At 41.7% G+C, this 26,535-nt stretch overlaps 1 protein-coding gene across 5 annotated transcripts; it reads left to right on the top strand.

Moving 5' to 3' along the window:
- The first annotated feature begins 1,822 nt into the window (after positions 1 to 1,822).
- On the top strand, positions 1,823 to 24,169 carry LOC134353269 (targeting protein for Xklp2-like). 5 transcript variants are annotated; one of them, XM_063061301.1, is made up of 7 exons: positions 1,823 to 1,964; positions 2,369 to 2,514; positions 5,009 to 5,165; positions 7,434 to 7,526; positions 9,325 to 9,452; positions 21,738 to 21,862; positions 23,652 to 24,169. In XM_063061301.1, the coding sequence occupies exons 2-7, from the start codon at positions 2,415 to 2,417 to the stop codon at positions 23,883 to 23,885; spliced, it is 837 nt and encodes a 278-aa protein (XP_062917371.1). In that variant the 5' UTR covers positions 1,823 to 1,964; positions 2,369 to 2,414; the 3' UTR covers positions 23,886 to 24,169. The 5 variants fall into 5 exon arrangements, with proteins under 5 accessions (XP_062917371.1, XP_062917368.1, XP_062917369.1 ...); XM_063061298.1 differs by having other exon boundaries at positions 9,322 to 9,452; XM_063061299.1 differs by lacking the exon at positions 1,823 to 1,964 and adding an exon at positions 2,068 to 2,135 and having other exon boundaries at positions 9,322 to 9,452.
- The last annotated feature ends 2,366 nt before the right edge of the window (positions 24,170 to 26,535 follow it).

The raw sequence follows: 26,535 nt of genomic DNA, 5'->3' as shown, positions 1-26,535 counted from the left end.
GAAAATCTACCCTGATGAACCTGTTGGAATTCTTTGAGATTATAAGTAGGATAGATAAAGGGGATGCAGTAGATGTTGTATATTTGGACTTTCAGAAAGCCTTTGACAATGTGCCACACATGAAGCTGCTTACCAAGTTAAGAGCCCATGGTATTACAGGAAAGTTACTAGCATTGGCTGATTGGTAGGAGGCAGCATGTGGGAATAAAAGGATCCTTTTCTAGTTGGCTGCCAGTGACTAGTGGTATTCCACATTGGTTGGTGTTGGGACCACTTATTTTTATGCTGTATATAAATGATTTTGATGATGGAATAGATGGCATTGTTGCCAAGTTTGCAGATGATATGAAGATTGGTGGAGGGGCAGGTAGAGTTGAGGAAACAGGTAGGCTGCAGAAGGACTTAGACAGATTAGGAGAATGGGCAAGAAAGTGGCAAATGAAATACAATGTTGGAAAATGCACAGTCATGCACTTTAGTAGTAGAAATAAATGTACAGACTATGTTCTAAATGGGGAAAGAATCCGGGAATCTGAGATGCAGTGGAACTTGGAAGTCCTTCTGTAGAACATACTGAAGGTTAACTTGCAGGTTGAGCTGGTGGTGAGGAAAGCAAATGCATTTTAGCATTTATTTCAAGAGGTCTAGAATACAAGAGCAATGATGTATTACTGAGGCTTTATAAGGCACTGGTGAGGCCTCACTTTGAGTATTGTGAACAGTTTTGGGCCCCTCATCTTAGAAAAGATATGCTAGCAATGAAGGTCGAGGAGGTTCACAAGGATGATTCCAGGAGTGAAAGGGTTATCATACGAGGAATGCTTGATGGCTGTGGGTCTGTACTCACTGGAATTCAGAAGGATGAGGGGGGATCTCATTGAAACCTTTCGAATGTTGAAAGGCCTAGACAGTAGATGTGGAAAGGATGTCTCCCATGGTGGGAGAGTCTAGGACAAGAGGGCACAGCCTCAGGATAGAGGGGCACCCTTGCAAAACAGAGATGTGGAGAAATTTCTTTAGCCAAAGGGGGGTGAATTTGTTGCCACGTGCCGCCGTGGAGGCCAGGTGTATTTAAGGCAAGAATTGATAGGTTCTTGATTGGACATGGTGTCAAGGGTTACGGGGAGAGGGCCAGGAAGTGGGGTTGAGAAGGAGATAGGAAAAAGGGATCAGCCATGATTGAATGCAGAGCAGACTCAATGGGCCAGATGGACTCCCATGACTTATGGTCTTATATTATGACCGATCCATTATTACTGATAGGACAATCCATTATAACCATCCAGATATAATAGTACAAGGTCAAAAAGCAAGAACAACTTACTTAATAGATACAGTATCTCTACTTTCATTACCCAGCATGGAGACCATCTTTTTGCCAAGTAAAGTCTTCAAATGTAATGCCTCCTCACACTGTTTCTTACTCTTACAAATGATTAACACATTACCTCTTCTTAAAGTACGAATACAATCTATATTCCCTATAGCCAATTTTAACTCTGCAGTCAATTTAATGGGATTGATGGAAGGCGGCTACTCCGAGTCAAATTTAAACAATACAGTACCTTAAAGCCTTTTTTTCCCCAAATATCCCATACTTCCTTTCCATCACTTGAAATCATTTCAATATTGTGTCTTTTCCCGTTTTCAAGATCTAGATTCAACCTCATTCCAACATCCTGCCAACGCGCACATACCCGAACCTCCCATCTACAGCCTCTTTTCCAGATGCATCCCTCTACCTAAACCTACACTATTTCCGAACATCCCCACACCATTCACAGCCAGTACCACTCCCACTCAAGCCGGCGCACGAACTTTGTACAGACAGAATGGTATTTGTTTAATTAGACGCCATTAACTAATTATTTTGCACAATTAAGTGAGCCGAAGGAAATATTTAACATTCAGACCCTTTGATAGAACCTGGTTAAGGTAGTTCGCAGAAGAACAGAAGGGAAAGGGTATGTACTAAAATAAACGACTTACTTGACGATTTGATTAAATGATCACTTTGCAATCCTGGGAGTTATTCTAGATTGCTCGATAACATTATTAAGGATCTAACTAAAACTCATGTGCGCCGATTTATAAAGCAAATCGTCTCCTCAATTAATTATTTCTCTTTTTTTGAGGTAGGTTGTGTTCGACATTGATGGTAACAGTAGAAACGTTATAGTACTTTTGGTCCTGTTCCAAGTCTCGATTTTGCTGGTTGGGAACGAATTGAGCAACGAATCTTGCATACTTTAAAGCGATATTTCAACTGGAACTCTTTTTTTTTAAACTTTCTATTCCGGCTGGGTTATAATACTTGCCACGACCTTCGTTGGAAAGGAGAATCGTTGATTGTACTGTTTCTTTACAGATTAAACTCGATCACTAGAGGTCCCTCAACCGACGAAGAAGCAAACATGGAAAACAGTGCCAAAATAATTCTGCCTGTTGGTGGTGTAAAACGCGGAGTTCCGATGGTTGCCGTGAACCCCACCCTTCGAATTGAAGAAAATGATGGTATAAGTTAAAATAGTTTTTAAATCGTTTTATTTCAAATCACTTCCTTAATTAAACGTCTCCGCGTTTAATGTAAACAGCTGAGAGATATAATACTACCTTGTCGGCGTGGACGGGTTGAAGGGACAGTTTCTGTGCTATATAACCGTTTCTAAAGCAATTTCATATTTCTGCAATATTTTTACCGTAATGTTGTCCTTTATGGTTTACAATAACCTGTTTCTAGAGAATAGGGGAGCTTCCGCTAAGATGGCGGCGCGAATGCACGCAGCGGCCTCCCGGCGGGCCAGCAAAAGGTTTTTCAACTTTGTTACACATTTCTATACACAGTAAGACTCCAATAACTACATGTACGGAAGGTCTACTGCATCAGTGAGCTGCTTATTGTTGGGAGTTGCCTGCTGGCTCTGCGGTGCAGAGAAGGCGAGTTGGCCCATTGGGCTGAGAGAATCATTTTGGGCCGTCGGGCTGCAGGAAGAGATGGATTGGGTTTAGTGTCGATCATGTGGCTTCCTGCTACTCGAAGGTACCAGAGTTGGTGTGTAGTGAATTCATGAGTGACTGTCTTGGACACTTCTTTTCCAATTGCAAGACCATGTTGTTCATTGCTGCAGACCTGTTTCCCTTATTTGGTGGGGAGATAGGCGGCAAGGCAGCAGGGTTGTCTCAGTTATGTTGAGGACTAGGCCTCAGTTATTGGGCTTGTGTTGTACTGCGGTGCCTGGGCTTGGTTGGGGGTTGGCCTCCCCCTTCACTACTGCCCTCCAGTGTTGGGTCAGTAGAATTACAGGCTGGACTGCCTGGAACAATCAATTTGCAGGACTTGAAGGGTCTTGGCCTGAAACATCAACTGTACTCTTTTCCATAGATGCTGCCTGGCCTGTAGAATTCCTCCAGCATTTTATGTGTGTGTGTTAATTTGTTGGAACTTGTTGCTTGGGGTCTGGGACTAAAATTGTGTTTTCTTGCGTGACTCTGTTCCTCTCCCCCTCACCCCCCCCCCCAGTTATTTTGAATGTGTGTGTGTTTTAAAACTTACCTGTCTCATTCAGCTGTATCTGTGTATGGTTTGAATAACAATTAAACTTGATTTGATTCTACTAAACAGAAAACTTCCAAAAGCTCCCACTGTCTTGGACTGAGTCATGTTGGAATTGAGCGTGGTCTGCTGTCCAGTGCTGGAGCTCTGGTTAGCATTCAACCCCTTAATGTTTTAGTCACCTTTTTCTCTCTAAGTTTGCTAACACCATTTAAATTATAACCCACTTGAAGGGTTCCATGCATTTTCCCCCTCACACAAAGCTATAAATGAGCAAATTTAAAAAGTAGCATCTATTTTTTGGGGGAAAAATGAATATTGATCTCTAATAGGAATATCAGCTTATTCTAAGGTAATTTCTGGAGACTAGAATTGTACTGTTTGAGGTTAGATCTTGCATAATCGGCAACCTGGAACTACAGCAGTCAGACATCTGCCCTCGCCCCATGTTTCCATTAACTTAACAGGGATAGAGTTTCTCTTGTTCTCACCTACCACCTCATGAGTCTTTATATCCAACTCATCATTCTTCACAACTTCTGCCATCTTGAATGGGATCCTACTGCCAAACAAATATTTACCTCCCTACCACCCGCTTTCTGTAGGGATCGGACCCTCCGTGATTCTTTTGTCCATTTGTTCCTCCCCGCTAATCTCCCTCCTGGGTCATATTGCTGCAAGTGACAAATGCAACACCTGCCCATTTACCCTCCTCCCTTGTTTCCAAATACTCCTTCCAGTTGAGGTATAAGAAAAATGTGAAGGAGAAACTTCAAACTAAAATATTTTAATATCTGGAATGGGCTGCTGGGGTAGTGGAGGAGGCAGGAACAGTAGCAATTTATTTGGAGAATTGCTTGAATGAGCAAGACAAAAAATTAATGCAGGGGAGTGTGATTAATATAGTTCAGCATAACATGTGGCATTGACGTATTGGACCAAAAGATCTTCCTATGCAGTACAAGTAACCATCTTAGACATCTGGAATGGTATAATCCTGGTAGCATGTTTACTTAAATAATGTTGTGCATCTCCACAGTTTACTGTTATCTTTGAAAATTATCCCATTAACTAGCCTGCCAACATTCTAAACCTGCCCTAGATCTAGGTATTGAATATTTTGTAACTGTTAAATCTCCCAAGCAGTGCCTTTGAAACTTGGGCTCTTGCCAAAATCACTGCTACTTGCAATCTAACATCTTTTAGAAAATGTCAGTATTGGCTTCCCCTTGCCCAATTGTCACAATGAAATTGGCTCACAGACTAAAGACGAAAGTAAACCCATACCCTGTTCAGCTAAGGCCTCTTGGATTGCCTTTCAGCTCCCATTTTTGTCACTGACCTAAGGTTGGTAGGCAACTGGAAATTGAAATTTGGTCTTGACATTATTTCATAACTGACTACTTGTACTCCCTCAGTCACAGTTTGACTAATCATTTTGTGTTTTCTTTGCAGAGGATGCAGCAAGTGATGACAGTGAAATGTCTTTTGTCCGTGTTGACTCCCTGTCATTTACATCCTCGGCAGAGGTCACAGAAAACTCCTTCTCCCATCTTGACGGTGCTGCATTGTCTTCAAACTTATTGGATGCTGAGAATATTTCAAACTCTAGGTGAGAGCTAATTGGCCAGTACTTTTTCTGTTAGCCAAGTGATTAGCTGACGCCTGTTGAAAGGATTGAAGGAAATTAGGCCTTCACAAAATGGGGAGCATATATTTTTAAAAATTGAAGTAAGATTTCTGTTGCTTTGTTTTCTTCCCTCAAACACTGGATATTTCAAAGAAGAAACTCTCCACAAGCTCTAACTCCACAATAAAGTTTTAATGAAATTACCCCTTGATGTTACTTTGTGTTGAAGCATCAGAATGAAACTTCTCTGCACTACGTATCCCCATTCCCTCCCACAAATCTTCCCACCACTAGTAAGACAGTTGGTTTAACCATATCCTGTGGGGTCCTTGCACAATCACAGAAAGATATTGTGAAATATCAGTATATACATTTTCTTAATTGCATGAAGTCATGTTGGCCTTCTGAGCTCAATTTAAAGGGACACACCAGTCCTTCTAAATAAACATTACCTCATCTGTCAACCATTCCCACTTAAAGGTAATTGCTTTGTTCACTTAAAAAAAATAGGGAATACTTTTTCCAACCTGCATCTGTACTGTATTTGTTCTCCTGTTTGTGGTTGTTCCAGGATACTTGTACAGTGGTCTGAGATTCAGTTAGAGCTGTAGCTAATGTTCATAAATGAACTAATCTTGCCTTTGCTCTATACTGAAAGCAAGCTTTCTGACCTTCATGTTGGCCTTGTTTCATTTAATATTTGAATATCCTGAACAAATTAATACTTGATGGTAGGCCTCAGTTTCTTCAACACTGATTAAAAAAAATAAAGCCGCATGATGTGTATGCTTCATCTCTCATCTTATCACTACTGTCAGGGAAGATGTACAGGAGCGTGAAGAGCCAAACTCGACATTTATAAACTGCCTGTTCCCCTCTACGTTCAGACTTCTGAATGGTCTATGAACACTACCTCTTGCATTGCATTAATTTTAACTTGGAGTTTTTGTTATGGCTGCACTGCACTACTGACAGAAATCAACAAATGCCATGACTTGTACCACAAACATTAAATCTGACTCTGGAAATCCTGAAATAAAAACAATATTGGAAATATTCAGCAGGTAAGGCATAATTTGTGGAAATGAACATGATAAATACTTCAGAGTTCAAAGTAAAAATTTATTATCAGAGTACATGTTGTCACATACAACACAGATTTTTTCTATGGGCACACTTAGCAAATCTATAGAACAGTAATTGTAAACAAGATAAACTGTACAAATGTAAATGATGAGCACAATACAACAAACCGAAGTGAGACCATCAGTTGTCAGATCACCAGAAATACAATGAGTGTAGCTATCCCCTTTTGTTCAAGAGCCTGGTAGTTGATGGGTAGTAAATATTCTTGAGTCTGGTGGCGTGAGGCCTGAGGCAATTGTGTCTCTACCTGAGGGTGGTAGCAGCAAGTAAAGAGCATAGCCTGGGTGGTGAGGTTCTCTGGGTACTGCTTTTCTATGGCAATGTTTCATGTTGACATGCCCAATGGTTGGGAGGGTTTTTACTGGTTGATGTGCTGGGCAGAGTCCACAACCTTTCGTAGTATTCTCTGCTCAAAGGCATTGGTGTTCCAATACCAGGCTGTAATGCAGCCAGTCAACACACGTTCCACCACATCTATAGAAATTTATCAAGATTTTTGTTGACATGCCAAATCTCCACAGACTCCTGAGGGAGTAGTGGTGCCTTTGTAATTGTATTTAAATAACGTGTCCAGGACATGTCCATGATGCATGATTCTAAACTTGTCTGATTCCTAAATGTACATGCATGATTTGAGACCTCTGCTTTCACTCTGCGCCTTTAGTGAATACTAAGATCCCAATGTTAACCTTTCTCTGCCTCATGCTGGCTGGCTTTGAACGGAAGTCTATGTCTCAGACTGTGGGACTTCCTCATCTCCCAGAATCACTCCTAGTATTTAGGGTTCTCACAATCCAGCAATATCTGTTGATGCAATATTGCCATCATTTCTTGTCCCCCACTAACTTGCACCAAATACTGCACCCCTGAAATTGCAGCGTTTAGTTCTGATCAAGATTTATGATTCAGAACAAACTTTATTCTCTCCACAGATGCTCCTTTCACAAGTGTTTCCAGCATCACCTTTGATTTCCAATTCCTTTAATTCAGATGCCTGGAAACTGTTCAATAAATGTCTAACATGGGAAGATTCCTGCAATCAGTTGACCACTTTGGCATTGTCCTGAATCCTTGCTTTGATTAAAATAAATCCTATTTCATCAGGGGTACCACAACTCCCACATCAGGGAATCGTGAGGAATTTGTGATGCACCAAAGGCCAAGGCTGACACGACCCAAGACTCCCATGGTACTCAAGTAAGTTTAAGACCAAAATTCACTTGTTCCTTATATAAATAAGCATTGCATTTAGCTAATACTAAGATTGAAACAAGTAGTTACATAGCACTTACTTCATCCTCTGAACACATGAAAAAATTATCCTTTATACTCCTCAAAAATGAGATTTGGTTCTAATTAAACTCTACAGTAAATCTCTTGGTACAGAACGGCATTGTCTTCTGAATAGGAAAATAATCGGAATCGGGCTTATTAACACTGGTATATGTTGTGAAATTTGCTAACTTAGCAGCACAATGCAATACACGATGATAATAGAAAGAATATATAAGGAACTCAATTACGGTGAGTATGTATATTAAATAGATTAAAAATAGTGCAAAACAATTCTTAAGTGAGATAGTGTTAGTAGATTCAATGGTCATTTCAGAATCAGACGGGAAGAAGCTGTTCCTGAATCGCTGAGTGTGTGCTTTCAGGCTTTTGTACCTCCTTCCTGACAGTAACAATGAGAAGATAGCATGTCCTGGGTGATGGGGGTCCTTAATCATGGGTGCTGCCTTTCTGAGGCAGCACTCCTTGGAGATGTTTTGGATACTACAGAGGCTAGTACCCAGGATGGAGCTGATTAATTTTGCAACTTAACTTCTTTCAGTCCTGTGTGTTAGCTTCCCTCCTCCTCATACCAGATAGTGATGCAGCCTGTCAGAATGCTATCCATGGTTCATCTATAGAAGTTTTCAAATATTCTAGGTGACAAAATCTCTTCAAACTCCTAATGGAAATATAACCACCATCTTGCCACCTTTATAGCTCCATCGATATGTTAGAGATTCAAATTTGTCATTGCATTTGGCTTCGAAATTCATTGTAGGAACAGACCCTTCAGCCCCTGAGTCCACTACCATTAGCATTCCTTCTACATTCTTAATTTGCTTGTTCCATGTTCAGATTGTCAGAATAGCTTGCACTATTCTGTGATGGTGGAAAGATCTGCTTTCAGCTGTCACAGATGGCCGAACACACACCTCAATCATCTAGTATCTATCTGACTTTGTTTCAAGTATCTACAGTGCTTTACTTTGAGTTTCTAGGAATACACCACCTCTACCACTCATCTGTTGATTTGAAGCCATCAGGGATTGCGCAAACTTATCAATGTCCACATTGGAATTGCTCTTTAAACGTCTGTGTTGCAACCATCACTTGACTAGATTCACCTTCCTTGAGCCAGTGCTCCAAGCATCCAGTCCTTCATGCTCCCCGGCACTGGTGTGCTGACTCCGGTTTGATTACTGACTTGGATCGGCCTACTTGTTGTCTCAGCTTGAATTGCTACTTTGATCTCTCAAATAATTGTAATGGTATATACCTAATATGGGCAAACTGTATTGGAAAAGATGGGCAAAATCATCAATTTGATGGGCCAAAGGTCCTACTTCTGTGGTGCATGATTTTGATACCAAACTGCTGCCATAGGACAAGACTTTGAATGATTTGTGGGTTGAGACTACCCTTTGGAACTAGTTTAAAAATGACAATTGATCTTCTTGGCATTTCAGGGCAGGATGGTCTTTGGTAGACTTTGCATTGAATTACAGTTGTGGGAGCTGAAAACTGACTCTGAAACAAATATGTCTCCTGGAGTTGTAATTGTGCAGTCTCTTGGTCATTCTGTTAGTAGTATTTAAATTTTCAGGAATACACATTTAGGATGGGGGGGGAAAGTAAGAATGACCTAACTAGTCTTGATGTAATTGATGTCAATTGCCAATGCATCAAAAAGCTGAACTGTTATTTCTGTTGCCTTCAGCAGAAGCAAAACAAACCGAAGATCAATGAGTTCTGAAGAACGAGAGCTGTTACTAATTTCTCAGTTACAAAGGGAAACAGAAGAGCACAGAAAGCTCAATGAGGCAATGTACCTTTCAATTTTTGTCAGAGGTAAAGCATTAGCTTATGATTGTTAACTGCCTGCTCAGTTCTACCTGCAGTGATTATAAAAATTACTTGTATACATGATATTTCACATCATTTTAATGGTATCTGTACTTGGTGCAGTTAAACTGGTCGTCAGATGGGGTTGGTTGAATATCTGGGGACATATTGACATAAAGCGATGTCAAGTGAGCTTCAATCATATGCAAAATTGAAATTTATGGTGCAATGGACTAGCTCAGATTAAGTCCATTGTTCCAACTTTCTGCTTTGCTGAACAAATTATTTTTGTTATCAGTGTTTCTGACCTAGGTCTGGTTTAGAACTGTACTGAAGATCAAACTTGTGCAAATCAGCACTCGGTTATTGAGAGGCTAGTGTTCAAATAATATTGATTCACCATGTCCTCTATTTTCCATGGTTCCTCCTTTACTGCCAATCATCCTGTCAGAATAAGCTAGAGGAGATTTGTCTTTGGTTCTGTAATAATGCAATGTGATGCGCATAAATGATATAGGCTATCTCTTACCTTTTACACCTATCACCTTCCAGCTTCTCACTTCATACTCCTCCCCACCCACCCAGCTTCCCCCTCACCTGGTTTCACTAATCACCTGCTAGATTGTATTATCTCCCCTGCCTCCAGCGTCTTATTCTGGCTTCCCCCTACTTTTCCAGTTATGAAGGGTTTCTCCCCAGAACATCAACAGATTCTTCATAGATGCTGCCTGGCCTACTGAATTCCTTCATTTTGTGTGCTGCTCTGGATTTCCAGCATCTGCAGACTCTTGTTTATGATGGCTAAATAGCTAGTTTGCTATGGTGGGAGTAGTGTACAATAGGTATTTTGCATCATTCTTCACTGCGGAAGACACTAGCAGTATGCCAGATGTTCAAGAGTGTCAGGGAGCAGAAGTGAAAGCAGTTGCTATTATTGGGGAGAAGATGCTTGAGAAGATGAAAGCTCCGAAGGTAAATGTCACCTAGACCAGATGAACTACAGCCCAGAGTTCAGAACGAGATAACTGAAGAGATTGTGGAGCATTAGTAATGATCTTTCAAGACTCACTAGATTCTGGAATAGTCCCAGGGGACTGGAGAATTGCAAATGTCACCTCACTCTTTAAGGGAGGGAGGTAGACGAAGGAAATTTTAGGTCAATTAACTGAAATTCAGTGGTTGGGAAGAAGCTAGAGTCAATTGTTAAGGATGTGGTTTTGGGCTACTTCGAGGCCTGTGGTACTATAGAAAAGGAACAAGTATAGATAGCATGGCTGATTGGGAAGAGGCAGAGTGGGAATAAAGGGAGCCTTTTCTGACTGGCTGCCAATGACTAGTGGTGTTGGTGTTGGGGTTACTTTTTGTGTTGAACATCACTGATTTTTGATGATGGAATTGATGCCTTTGTAGTGAATTTTGGACAATGTGAAGATAGCTGGAGGGGCAGGTAGTGATGAGGAAGCAGGGAGGCTGCAAAAGGATTTGGACAGATTAGAAGAATGGGCAAAGAAGTGGCAAATGGAATACAGTGTCAGGGAGTATGGTCATGCACTTTGGTAGAATGAATAAAAGCATAGACTATTCTAAACAAGGAGAAAAGTCAGGAATGATTCTGACAGTGGTAACAACCTACATTTTCTAGTTTGTGCATCTTGATATTGGAAAGGTGCATTTGGATCACAGGAGTATTCTCTTATTAATCCTTCTATTGCTCTCTTTGATCTGATCTCTCCTCTTGGTCTCCTCTAAAACAGCATCTGATGAATCCTCTGCTTTCATAATGCCATTGACTCTTTTTTTTTTGGGCTTCCATTCATCCAGCTGGGCTTTGGTCTTTGCATCTATCTTTACAAGCAGCTTTTTGTCTTGCACTTGAAGTTCATGCAATAACCTTAATGTACAGAGATTCTGGTTCTTCATACTCACAGAAACCAAATGCTTGCAACTTTTCTAAAGTTCCTTGAACTCTCTTCCAGCTTAAAAACCAAGCCATATTTTGCAAGTAACTGCATGATTAACAAATCAGAGGCTTTCTCAGATATGTTGCCTACAAAAACTGTTCTAGTCAGACCACCATTTTGTCACTTTCAAGCATGGTCCAATATGCTTTCCAATCGGGCACAGGGGTTGGCACCAACACCTAGTTAGTCATTGAAAAGTGCAGCACAAACAAGCCCTTTGGACCACAGCCTGTACTGAACCACTTAAAATGCCCATTCCCATTGATTTGCACTGGGTAATAGCACTTCATACCCCTACCATCCATGTACCTATCCAAACCTCTCATAAATGTTGGAATAGAGCTTGCATGCACCACGTGCTGTCAGCTAGTCCCACACGCTCATGTCCCTCCAAATGAAAATGTTCCCCTTGAACTTTTCACTTTTCACCCTTAACCATGACTTCTAGTTGTAGTCCCACCAACCTGCTTGCATTTAACCAAACTGTACCCCTCTTAATTGTGTATACTTCTATCAAATCTCTCAATCTTCTATGCCTCAAGTAATAAAGTCTTAACATATTCAATCTTGTAACAAAGGTCCTCCAGACCCAGCAATGTTTTTGTAAGTTTTCTCTGTACTTTATCAAACTTACTTACATCTTTCCTGTAAGTAGGTGACCAAAACTGCACACAATTCTCCAAATTAGGCCTCACCAATATCTTGTACAACTTCAACATAAATCAATTTGTATATGAAGATGGGATGTTATGAAAGCAATGTGCCAAAACTTCCTTTACAACCCTATATAACTGTGATGCTACTTAGATTAGATTGAGGACACGCAGTCCTCTTTTTGTCATTTAGTAATGCATGCATTAAGAAATGATACATTATTCCTCTGGTGTGATATAACAAAACACAAGATAGACCAAGACTGAAAAACTAACAACCACATAATTATAACGTATAGTTACAACAGTGCAACATTACCATAACTTGATGAACAGACCATGGCACAGTAAAAGAGTTCAAAATCTCTCGAAAGTCCCACATCTCACGCAGATGGCAGAAGGAAGAAAACTCTCCCTGCTGTGCCCGACCACAGTCTGACTCTGAGTCGCCTGAAAACTTCGAGCCTCCGACACTGAGTCCAGAGCACCATCTCTATCCGATGGTGATTTGACCTCAATCTCGGTCGCCAGCAGCAGGCAAGGCCAGGGGTTTTGGGGCCTACCCTCCTGAGATTCTCGATCATAGAAAACATAGAAAATAGGTGCAGGAGTAGGCCATTCGGCCCTTGGAGCCTGCACCACCATTCAGTATGATCATGGCTGATCATCCAACTCAGAACCCTGTACCAGCCTTCCCGCCATAACCCCTGATCCCTTTAGCCACAAGGGCCATCTCTAACTCCCTCTTAAATATAGCCAATGAACTGGCCTCAACTGTCTCCTGTGGCAGAGAATTCCACAGATTCATCACTCTCTGTATGAAGAAGTTTTTCCTAATCTCGGTCCTAAAAGGCTTTTCCCTTTATCCTCAAACTGTGACCCTTCATTCTGGACTTCCCCAACATCAGGAACAATCTTCCTGCATCTAGCCTGTCCAATCCCTTTAGGATTTTATACGTTTCAATCAGATCCCCCCTCAATCTTCTAAATTCCAACGAGTATAAGCCTAGTTCATCCAGGCTTTCATCATATGAAAGTCCTGCCATCCCAGGAATCAATCTGGTGAACCTTCTTTGTACTCCCTCTATGGCAAGGATGTCTTTCCTCAGATTAGGGGACCAAAACTGCACACAATACTCCAGGTATGGTCTCACCAAGGCCTTGTACAACTGCAGTAGTACCTCCCTGCTCCAGTGCTCGAATCCTCTTGCTATAAATGCCAGCATACCATTCACCTTTTTCACTGCCTGCTGTACCTGCATGCCCACTTTCAATGACTGGTGTATAATGACACCCAGGTCTTGTTGCACCTCCCCTTTTCCTAATCGGCCACCATTCAGATCATCTGTTTTCCTGTTTTTGCCACCAAAGTGGATAACTTCAGATTTATCCACATTAAATTGCATCTGCCATGAATTTGCCCACTCACCTAACCTATCCAAGTCACCCTGCATCCTCTTAGCATCCTCCTCACAGCTAATACTGCCGCCCAGCTTCGTGTCATCCGCAAACTTGGAGATGCTGCATTTAATTCCCTCATCCAAGTCATTAATATATATTGTAAACAACTGGGGTCCCAGCACTGAGCCTTGCGGTACCCCACTAGTCACTGCCTGCCATTCTGAAAAGGTCCTGTTTATTCCCACTCTTTGCTTCCTGTCTGCCAACCAATTCTCTATCCACATCAATACCTTACCCCCAATACCGTGTGCTTTAAGTTTGCACACTAATCTCCTGTGTGGGACCTTGTCAAAAGCCTTTTGAAAATCCAAATATACCACATCCACTGGTTTTCCCCTATCCACTCTACTAGTTACATCCTCAAAAAATTCTGAGATTCGTCAGACATGATTTTCCTTTCACAAATCCATGCTGACTTTGTCCGATGATTTCACCGCTTTCCAAATGTGCTGTATTCACATCTTTGATAACTGACTCTAGCAGTTTCCCCACCTCCGATGTTAGGCTAACCGGTCTATAATTCCCTGGTTTCTCTCTCCCTCTTTTTTTTTAAAAAGTGGGGTTACATTAGCCACCCTCCAATCCTCAGGAACTAGTCCAGAATCTAAAGAGTTTTGAAAAATTATCACTAATGCATCCACTATTTCATGGGCTACTTCCTTAAGCACTCTGGGATGCAGACCATCTGGCCCTGGGGATTTATCTGCCTTTAATCCCTTCAATTTACCTAACACCACTTCCCTACTAACATGTATTTCCCTCAGTTCCTCCATCTCACTGGACCCTCTGTCCCCTACTATTTCTGGAAGATTACTTATGTCCTCCTCAGTGAAGACAGAACCAAAGTAATTATTCAATTGGTCTGCCATGTCCTTGCTCCCCATAATCAATTCACCTGTTTCTGTCTGTAGGGGACCTACATTTGTCTTAACCAATCTTTTTCTTTTCACATATCTATAAAAGCTTTTACGGTCAGTTTTTATGTTTCCTGCCAGTTTTCTCTCATAATCTTTTTTTTTTTTCCCCTTCCTAATTAAGCCCTTTGTCCTCCTCTGCTGAACTCTGAATTTCTCCCAGTCCTCAGGTGAGCCACTTTCTCTGGCTAATTTGTATGCTTCTTTGGAATTGATACTATCCCTAATTTCCCTTGTCAGCCACAGGTGCACTACATTCCTTGATTTATTCTTTTGCCAAACTGGGATGAACAATTGTTGTAGTTCATCCATGTGATCTTTAAATGCTTGCCATTGCATATCCACCGTCAACCCTTTAAGTGTCATTTGCCAGTCTATCTTAGCTAATTCACGTCTCATACCTTCAAAGATCATGCAGTAACAGCAGCGAATGGGTGTTTCAGAAATTTCTCCAGATGTTCCTCTGTGCTTTCACGTCTGTCTCCCTCAAATCGGAATTGTCCACGGCCCCTATTTAACAGAGACGATACCATATTCACTGGAGAGCTGCACGCGCGTGGTACGCTGCTATCTTCTTCTTTCAATGAATTATGGGCCTGTATTCCCAGACCCCTTTGTTCTACAACACTCCTTAGTGTCCTGCCATTCACTGTGTAAGACCTATTCTGGTTGGTCCAACCAAGGTGCAACACTTCACATTAAATTCCATCTGCCATTTTTTCCAGCTGATCCAGATCCGTCTGCTAGCCATGATAGTAGTCTTCGCTGTACATTGTACTCATGATGTCATCAGCAAATTTGCTGATCCATTTAACCACATTATCATCCAGATCATGGATATAGATGACAAACCACAACGGACCCAACACCGATCCCTGCAGCACTCCTCTAGTCACTGGCCTCTGGTCAGAGAGGCAACCATCTACTACCACTCTCTGGCTTCTCCCACGAAACCAACTTACTGCCTCATCTTGAATGCCAAGTGACTGAACCACCTTCACCAACCTTGTCAAATGCCTTGCTAAAGTCCATGTACCCAACATCCACCGCCTTGCCTTCAACTTTCCTGGCAACTTCCTCAAAACTAAGATTAATTAGACATGACTTTGGGGGAGTCTAGTACGAGAGGGCATGACTTAAAGACTTAAAGGATTGAAGGGTGCCCATTCAGAACAGAAATACGAAAAAATTTTTAGTCAGAGGGTGGTGAATCTATGGAATTTGTTGCCACAGGCAGCAGTGGAGGCCAAGTCATTGGGTGTATTTAAGGCAGAGATTGACAGGTATTTGAGTAGCCAGGACATCAAAGGTTATGGTGAGAAGCGGGGGAGTGGGACTAAATGGGAGAATGGATCAGCTCATAAAATGGCAGAGCAGACTCGATAGGCCAAATGGCTGACTTCTGCTCCTTTGTCTTATGGTCTTATGACTGACCACTCAAAGCCATGATGCCTGTCCTCAATCAGTCCATGTCTATCCAAATACTTGTATATCCAGTCCTTTAGAATACCTTCTAATAACTTTCCACTACTAATGTCAAGCTTGCTGGCTTATAATTTCTTGGTTTATCATCTTGGAGCCTTTCTTAAACAGCAGAACAACACTGGCTATCCTCCAATTCTTTAGTACCTAAACTGTCACTAGGGATGATTTGATTATATCTGCTAGGGCCATGACAATTTCAGCATTTCCCTCCTGTGGTGTCTGAAGGAGCACTTTGTTGGGCTCTGGGGATTTGTGCACCCTAACTTGCCTCAAGATGGTGAGCATCATCTCTGTAAACTGTAGTCAATGAATTTGATGCCATTTTGCTTGTTTCTATAGACTGTCGGCCAGATGCAAAAATGTATTTAAGATCTCCTCCAGCTCCTTTGGCTGCACACATGTATTCCCATTCTGATCTTCCGGAAGACCAATTTTGTCTGTTGTAATCCTTTTGATCCAACATACCCGCAGAATCCCTTAGGATTCTCCTTCACCTTGTCTGCTAAGGCAATCTCATGCCTTCCTGATTACTTAAGTGTTTTCTTGAATTGAATTACTTGTATTTTGTAAGTACCTCATTTGTCCTATATGCCTTTACCTGCAGTGCACCTCCCTTTTTTCTTAAGCAGATCTTCAATATCTCTTGAAAACAAAGGTTTCCTACACATAGGAGAGAAAATCTGCAGATGCTGGAAATCCAAGCAACACATACAAAATGCTGGAGGAATTCAGCAGGCCAGGCAGCATCTATGGAGGGATTTATTTATTAAAAAAAAAATTACTGTTGATGTTTCTGAGACCCCTCGGCAGGACTGGAGGGGAAAAAAAAGAGGAGTAGATTTAAAAGGTGGGGGAGGGGAGAGAGACAGAAGGTGATAGGTGAAACTGGGAGGGGAAGGGTTGAAGCAAAGAGATGGGAAGTTGATTGGTGAAAGAGATACAGGGTTGGAGAAGGGGGAGCCTGATAGGAGAGAAAAGAAGGCCATGGAGCACCAGAGGGAGGCAATAGATGAGTTGAGAGAGGAAAGTTGGGTGGGGGGGGGGGGAGTGGGACAATTACTGTAAGCTCAAGAAATCTATGTTCATGCCATCAGGCTGGAGGCGACCCAGATGAAATATAAGGTGTTGTACCTCCAACCTGAGTGTGGTTTCATCACGACCGTAAAGGAGGCCATGGATTGACATCGGAATGGGAATGTGGAGTGGAATTAAAATGGGGGGCCACTGGGAGATCCTGCTTCTGGTGGATGGAACATAGGTACTCAGCGAAACAACTCCCTACACCTGTTATCTTGTCTTGTTGTTCTAATAGACACATAGAAGTTTTGTACTTTAGAATGCCTCCCACTTCACAAGTACATCTTTGCCAGAAAACAGCCTGCCCCATCCACATTTGCCAGATCCTTTCTCCATTGGCCTTTCTCCAATTTAGGATCTGTTTGTCCTCTGGGCAATGGTTCGTGGAGTTTGAGATGGAGACATTTTAGGCATGATCCAGTACCTTAATTCATTTTCAGTTGGCTTCATTGCAGGGAATTCTGGCATGCAAATTGTGGATGGATCTCCAATCAAGTTGTAGTTGTGTCAGCCAACCAGGCCCTCACAAGGCTGAACTTTGTTTTTGCCACAAGCTCAATGTGGCTTGTTGGTTGTTGTATTTCACTGTCATGAATGTCACTCCCACAGGAATTGTCTATTCTCCGGTATAAGTTCTTAGTTGGATATTTGCAGGCTTCAGTTTAGTATCTTTGAAATGCAGCTCAAACTCTATTTGTGGAATGTGTGAAATAGCTGAACCAGTCTACTTCCCCACTAATTAATTGTTGTTCACTTCTGTTGTAAGCCTTGTGCTTGTTTCCTGTTAGTTTTCAAATTGTAAATCTCAAGGCTAGCCAATCCTGTCACTCATTATCAGATTTTCTCTTCAACAGCATGAACTTTTTGAAACTGCAACTTTGATCTTCTCTGCAGTCCATTTATTTTTTTTTAATCTGCCCAACATGCCGTTTTTGTACGTGACCTACTTTGTATTTTCTTCAAGTTTCACCATTTGATGGGTGCCATATGATGTAGGCAATCATGGTCCATCCGTGACCTTTCCTAGCAAACTTTTCTACAGAAGTGGTTTGCCATTGCCTTCTAGGCAGTATCTTGAGAAGACGGGTGACCTCGGACACAAGACTGTCAGTAGCCACACAACCTTGATTTGTGATGTGCACCAGATGTTCAACCACCCACCCACCACCTGCTCCCATGACTTCATGAGATCCTAATCAGGGGACTAACAGGTGCTACACCTTGCCCAAGGATGACCTACAATTTAGCAGAGGAACATGCATCTTCTACCTCCTTTGGCAACGAAGAATGCTCTCTTTTAAAATTTCACAAACTAAATGATCTCTTATTTCATTAGTCTCATTACCGAACTGACAAAGCTCATTTCCATTGGTTTGGTTGGAGTAGTCAAACTTTGAAGAAAGTTGTGCTTTTTAAACCCAATGCACTTAGTAAAATTGGTATATTCCTCATTGACTATTACATTTGCTTCCAGTAGCTCGGTACATATGAGCCAATTACCTGTGTAATCAAATTTGTAAATCTTTCTGACATAGCCAGCCATTTTTGCTTTTATCTGATTATCATCACCCAGTACTCTTTATAAACCCATGAATTCCTCCCTTTACTGACTTTTTTTCTAAAGCTCAATCATGCCTTCCCTTCTGAAGAACATGCACTATACACCTCTATCATGTCTCCTCTCATCCTCCTTCTCTCCAAAGAGTAAACCCTAGCTCCCTTAATCTCTGATCATAATGCATACTTTCTAAACCAGGCAGCATCCTGGTAAGTCTCCTCTGTACCCTTTCCAATGCTTCCACATCCTTCCTATAGTGAGGTGACCAAAACTGGACACAATACTCCAAGTGAGGCCTAACCAGAGTTTTATAGAGCTGCATCATTACATCGCGACTCTTAAACTCTATCCCTCGACTTATGAAAGCTAACGCCCCATAAGCTTTCTTAACTACCCTATCCACCTGTGAGGCAACTTTCAGGGATCTGTGGACATGTACCCCGAGATCCCTCTACTCCTCCACACTACCAAGTATCCTGCCATTTACTTTGTACTCTGCCTTGGAGTTTGTCCTTCCAAAGTGTACCACCTCACACTTCTCCGGGTTGAACTCCATCTGCCACTTCTCAGCCCACTTCTGCATCCTATCAATGTCTCTCTGCAATCTTTGACAATCCTCTACACTATCTACAACACCACCAACCTTTGTGTCGTCTGCAAACTTGCCAACCCACCCTTCTACCCCCACATCCAGGTCGTTAATAAAAATCACAAAAAGTAGAGGTCCCAGAACAGATCCTTGTGGGACATCACTAGTCACAATCCTCCAATCTGAATGTACTCCCTCCACCACCACCCTCTGCCTTCTGCAGGCAAGCCAATTCTGAATCCACCTGGCCAAACTTCCCTGGATCCCATGCCTTCTAACTTTCTGAATAAGCCTACCATGTGGAAGCTTGTCAAATGCCTTACTAAAATGCATATAGATCATATCCACTGCACTACCCTCATCTATATGCCTGGTCACCACCTCAAAGAACTCTATCAGGCTTGTTAGACACGATCTGCCCTTTACAAAGCCATGCTGACTGTCCCTGATCAGACCATGATTCTCTAAATGCCTATAGATCCTATCTCTAAGAATCTTTTCCAACAGCTTTCCCACCACAGACGTAAGACTCACTGGTCTATAATTACCCGGACTATCCCTACTACCTTTTTTGAACAAGGGAACAACATTCGCCTCCCTCCGATCCTCCGGTACCATTCCCGGGGACAATAAAGACATAAAGATCCTAGCCAGAGGCTCAGCAATCTCTTCTCTTGCCTCGTGGAGCAGCCTGGGGAATATTCCGTCAGGCCCCGGGGACTTATCTGTCCTAATGTATTTTAACAACTCCAACACCTCCTCTCCCTTAATATCAACATGCTCCAAAACATCAACCTCACTCATATTGTCCTCACCATCATCAAGTTCCCCCTCATTGGTGAATACTGAAGAGAAGTATTCATTGAGGACCTCGCTCACTTCCACAGCCTCCAGGCACATCTTCCCACCTTAATCTCTAATCGGTCCTACCTTCTCTCCTGTCATCCTTTTGTTCTTCACATAACTGAAGAATGCCTTGATGTTTTCCTTTACCCTACTCGCCAAGGCCTTCTCATGCCCCCTTCTTGCTCTTCTCAGCTCCTTCTTAAGCTCCTTTCTTGCTTTCCTATATTCAATAGACCCATCTGATCCTTGCTTCCTAAACCTCATGTATGCTGCCTTCTTCCACCTGACTAGATTTTCCACCTCACTTGTCACCCATGGTTCCTTCACCCTACCATTCTTTATCTTCCTCACCGGGACAGATTTATCCCTTGCATCCCACAAGAGATCTCTAAACATCGACCACATGTCCATAGTACATTTCCCTGCAAAAACATCATCCCAATTCACACCCACAAGTTCTAGCCTTATAGCCTCATAATTTGCCTTTCCCCAATTAAAAATTTTCATGTCCTCTTTGATTCTAACCTTTTCCATGATAATTATAAAGGCCAGGGAGCGGTGGTCACTGTCCCCCAGATGCTCACCCACTGAGAGATCTGTGACGTGACCCGGTTCATTACCTAGTACTAGATCTAGTATGGCATTCCCCCTGATCAGCCTGTCCACGTACCGTGACAGGAATCCGTCCTGGACACACTTAAACTCTGCTCCATCTAAACCCTCGGAACTAATCAGGTGCCGATCAATATTAGGGATGTTAAAGTCACCCATGATAACAACCCTGTTATTTTTGCACCTTTCCAAAATCTGCCTCCCAATCTGCTCCTCTGTATCTCTGCTGCTACTGGGGGGCCTATAGAATACCCCAGTAGAGTAACTGCTCCCTTCCTGTTCCTGACTTCCACCCATATTGACTCAAAAGAGGATCCTGCTACATTACCCACCCTTTCTGTAGCTGTAATAGTATCCTTGACCAGTAATGCCACCCCTCCTCCCCTTTTTCCGCCCTCTCTATCCCTTTTAAAGCACTGAAATCCAGGAATATTGAGAATCCATTCCTGCCCTGGTGCCAGCCAAGTCTCTGTAATGGCCACTACATCATAATTCCATTTATGTATCCAAGCTCTAGCACTGGTGAGGCCTCACTTGGAGTATTGAGAGCAGTTTTGGGCCCCTAAACAATGGATGTGCTGATGAGAGTTCAGAGGATGTTCATGAAAGATTCTGGGAATGAAAGGCTTATCATATGAGGAGCATTAATGGCTCTGGACCTTTCTTGCTGGGGTTTAGAAGAATGATGACATCTCCTTGAGAGGCCGAGATTGTGCATGTGTAGAGCATGTTTCCTACTGTGGAGGAATCTAGGACCAGAGGACACAATCTTGGTCAAGAGGGATGTTCATTTAGAATATAGATGATGAATTTCCTTAGCCAGAAGATGGTGCATCTATGTAATTTGTTGCCACAGGTGGCAGTGGAGGCCAGGTCATTGGGTATATTTAAGGCGGAGGTTGGTAGGTTCTTGATTAGTCAAGGTGTGAAAGTTTGCAGGGAAAAGGCAGGAGAATGGAGTTGGAAGGGAAATGGATCAGCCATGATGCCAGACTCAATGGGCCAAATGGCTTAATCCTGCTTCAGTGGTCTTACTATGTATTGATTAGACTTCTGAGATTTGAAGTAGGAAATGTTACAGTAACATTAATCTTCCGCCCTTCACCACACTTTGACCCTCCCCCAAAATTATTAGGTTGCATCATAACAAGATCTTCAATTCCAGCTACTGACACTCTATCTAAAGCCAGCTTACCCAGAGTGCAACAAGAATACAAAGAGTATAACTTTGTCAATGAACTCCGCAAATATCCACTACTGGTGAGTAATCTATCACTTTCTATACTGATAACTGGAACAACTTAGCTTAAAGGTGCGAGTAGGTGTCTGAGGGTTCATTCCTCACATTATGTGGATTTACAGAATGTGTTAATGATTTTGTAAATAAGATTGCATTTGACTTCAATTCTCATTTTGGTTTCCTACTTGTACACCTACTGGTGATATTTTCAAGCATTATACCCTTAAGAATAAATCCATTATCACTTCAAGGAAAGATCACTGAACTGGGTTCTGATTAAACCAAATCGACAATACATTCTAGAGTATCTAAGGTGTATTCCTCTACCTCATAATCTTTGTTCCCTGATCAACTTGCTGAATGATGGGCTGACCCAACTGATACAGTGTAATGTAGTTGTCCAATGGCCAAAATGACCTTCTGCGATTAAATATCATCCCCAGATATTAAGTGCTCACTTTCTTTCATACAAAAACTGTTTTATTGACCATACAATTTTCTGAACTGTGGGTCTTTAAACAATACTACAAGGTTATGTATCTGCCAGTAATGAAGAGTATCTCCAAATTTGGATGATACTTGGAGAACAGGCACATGACTGTGCATTTAATACTTTCTACTTCATAACCAATTAATACTTTGTGGTCTTTGAGTAACTAGTAGGTGCCATGGAGATGGGATCATAAATGTTGGAGCAAAAATAAATTGGCTAAAGATCTCAATGTGTCAAACAACATCTCTAAAGCCAAAGGAAGGTGTCTGCTTCAAGGTCTCAATCCAAAATGTCTACCATTGATTTGCATAGTAGATGCTGCTTTACTTTACAGCAGTGTAATTTTTGTAACAATTTTCTATGTTTCTATACCCTAGGTAATATCTAAGGTAAGGGCATGCTCATCACAGCTTTGTGGGCTGAAGAGCCTGTATTGTGCTGTAGGTTTCCTGTGTTTCTCAGCGTTGATGCTTGGAATGTAGTTTTGCACAGGATAATAGCCTTTTGACTGTTATGCTGTCAGTCAAGCAATAGAGTTGGTCTTTTCCTACTGCTTGTTAGAGGGGGGTATCCCTTTCCAGCCAAATATTAGTTACCAAAGGCAGGAACTATTCCTGCTAGGGAGATATGCCAACATCTTGCCTTGGCTTGCTTGACTTTCAGTCTTTAGAATAAGAAGCTGTTCAATGCACAGTGATCATACTAGAAAATGTATTTCCCAGTCCTTTAAGTGTGAAACACTTAGCAACTGCTAAGACTTGTTCACAGACACTTTTGAATGTGCTATTGAAGGTTCTCAGTCATGGCAATGTTAAAGTAGATACTGAATATTTGATTCAGGTTTCCACTTTTTTGCCAAAATAACTTTTGAGATCTGTGTCAAGCTGCGCTATTGGAGCAAAAGTTTTGTTTCTGCAGCTTAATATTCCAACATCTGTAGTTTTGTCTCTATTGTAATTCCTTGGGCTCCTTTAAAGTTTTGAATAGATGACTGTGTAGTGATGAGAGGCAATAAGCTCTCAACCTTCAAGTCCCAGAGTGGTTGTACTCCAATTGGCAGGTGTTCACACTTTAAGAGCAAACATTCCAGGTCAACTATTGAAGTGACAATACTTTATTCTGAGAAAATTTAGTAGTTGGAAATGAGTGCAGGCATTAAAGGTATCTCAGTGAACAATGTGATATTAGGCTTGACATTTCTTTAGCATTGTATATTGTATATATTTAAGAGTAATCACAGTGAAGTATTGTTTGGAAGAATATTCCCATAATATCTTATTGAATCTTGAATTGAGCTTCTGTATTATTTGTTCCAGACACAAACGAAGAAAGAGTGCACAGTACCAAAGCCATTCTCCCTGTCAACAAGTGCAAAGAAAGAGGGCAGAAAGACATGCATCAACCAATATGTCTCAGTGGCAGAGTACATTAACAAATTTCAACACTATACACAACCAAGAAGTCGCAGACGGCCCATTTGCCAGGAAGCATTAGCTACTGCGCTTGACTCTATCCAGGCTCCAGTTCCTGATACGCCATCTGAAATCTGATCTAACCAGTCCTTCCATGGTTTGGTCCTTTTCAAAATCAGGTTCATCGATGAATACTTGAAATGTCTGGATTTTTGAATGAAATTACATCACACTATTCAGGTTAACCAAGTCAGGCTTTTTACTGGGCAGTACTGTAACATTTTATATATTGCGTTATTTTTACCCAATGGGTGAATTCACACTGCATGACCTGAATTATTAAAGCAATAGATTTTTTTCTCATAAGACCTATGCTGTTGTAATGAATTTTTAGATTAAAAACATTTGAATAAAGATGACAATATTAGACACTATATAGCTGGGATTTGTTTTAAGCTATTAGAAATGTGTACAGTGATTAAGACATGCAGATAAATGAGTCCCAATTAGTATAGTTTAACTTGGATCATGTTGCACTTTTTGAGATAATTAATCAACCTTGCAAGTAAAACAGATACCCTTGCCCCCATTGGCTAGGGGGGTGTAGAGATGAACTGTTAAGGTATCAAATATTGTCAGTACAGTCTGACGTGCAAAAAGACCAATGATGAGATCCTACTAAGTGAATTCAGGATGTCACGTGCCAAGCTCAAGAAGAGAAGTTCCAGGGTTGTAATCTCACTATTGATACCCATGCCATGTGCTGTAATAAGGGTCTTTTTTTTAACATAAGGATTAGGTAAGGCTAAACAGTGTGGATCACCACAGGGAATTGTGACTCTGTACTCAAGTGAGATTTGTTTGCATGAGTGCCAGGACAGGCAGCTCAATATTCCAGGGCTCCATTTCAGAGTTGATAGAGTGGGAGGGATTAAAGGGAAAGGGTGGCATTATTCATTTGTGGAAAATATGGTAGTGCTCATGTAGGACAGATGAAGTCTCGTCTACTGAGGCTATTTGGGTGGAATTGAGGAATAAGAAAGGGATGCCCAAGTTAATGGGATTATATTATATACCACCCAACAATAAGATTCAGAGAAGCAAGTTTGTAAAAAGGTGTTGCAGGCAGTTACAAGAAAAATAAGTTTGTGGTAGTAGGTGATTTTAACTGTTCATATTGACTGTGGCTTTGATTCTATAAAAGGGCTGTGTGTAATAGTTTCCCCTAACAGTGGTTACTTTCTAAAGTGTGATGCTGCATCTCATCAGAGAAAGAGGCAGGGCAGATGACAAGTGTGCGTAGCATCTAGTGATCTTAATTCCATTAGTTTCTAGAATTATTGAAAATAGGTCTGGCTCTTGTCTGTCAAGCAGTAGTTGGTCTTTGCTACTCTTGTTGAAAAGAGTGTCCCTTTCCAGCCAAATATTACTTGCCAAAGGCAGGAACTAATCCTGAACTATGCAGCATCTTGCCTTGGCTGGCTTGACTCTGTCATTAGAACAGAAAGCTGTTTGATGCACAGCAATCATATGAAGAAATGTCTTCAGTCTACAAGGGTCAACCTGCAGCAGCTGCTAAGACTTCTTCGCAGGCACCAAAGTTGAGCTGCAAGCCACGACTGCTTTCATTGATCTACACAATGGTGGGCCTTGCACTGGACACTGGCAAAATCAAGCCCCCTTGGAACAATATTGCCTTCTGACAATAGTTCAAAAATTGGCTCACTCCCCATTGTTTGAGTCTCCTTAGCAAACAATGACACCCATGAAATGCAGTGCAGCCTTTTGATTAGAGTATTAAAGTGAACTTGTGCATGATCTATCTAACATAGCAGTGCTCCCCTTCCTCCAGCTGCTTTGGGTACTAGGCTGCCTGTAGTAGGCATATCAAGTACTACAATACTGTCTTCATAACTTGTTTGCTAAGCATTCTGCAGCCGATGAAGTTCTGGACAAATGGAGAATTCCAGGATTTTATAAATGAAGAGAAGGTTGTCCAGAAGACAGTGGTTCCCCTTGTGTATCAGTGGTTGGTTTAGGGCTTTGTGGTGACTGCCAGGAGTTGTCTTGAAACTTGCAGAACTTCAATTTTCAACTTCCCATGTTAAAACCTGATCTGGCATGCTTATGGGACTTTAATCTGGTACATCAGGGGTTCCCAACCTTTTTCGTGCCATGGACCCCTATCATTAACAGGGGTCTGTGGACCCCAGGTTGGGCACACCTGTGGAACACTCATTCTGAGATCATTTGATTTGGTGCCTTTGTGCTGTTGTGTACTCTTGTCCAACTTCACAAGAATATTTTGCAAATTCATGGCCTGTTGGTGCAGAGAACACAAGGTATCAGACAACAGCAAATGGGGGGAAAAACCCTAATTCTTTGACCAGAGTTTCTCCTGCATTGCTTTTGTATTTGAGCAGGGATTAGCCATAGTAAGGGATCTGATTAGATTGTTTTGCACATAATCCTGCTCACTTGCTCATGAATGCCTGGGTCTGGTTTATTTGTGTACTTCCTGGTAATGATTATCTGGCAGTTCATAAGTACTTATTCAGTACAAATCAATGCTCAATCCATTACTGGCCACTGTCTTTTGTGAATATTCAATCTGTGCTTTATACAGGACTACTGACACACAAATTAAGGATGATGAATAATCTGGGTTTGTTAATTTGAGATCATGAGCCTTTTGAGATGGGATTGCAAATGTCCTAGGGGATAATTGCCATGCCAATACTATCCACTGATGGATCAGTCTTGCCAGTAAAGCAGTTCATCTTCTGCA

Source organism: Mobula hypostoma, chromosome 10, assembly GCF_963921235.1.
Source record: "Mobula hypostoma chromosome 10, sMobHyp1.1, whole genome shotgun sequence".
NCBI classification, from domain to species: domain Eukaryota; kingdom Metazoa; phylum Chordata; class Chondrichthyes; order Myliobatiformes; family Myliobatidae; genus Mobula; species Mobula hypostoma.
The sequence above is the reverse complement of the archived record's forward strand: the minus strand, read 5'-3'. Positions and strand labels throughout refer to the sequence as shown.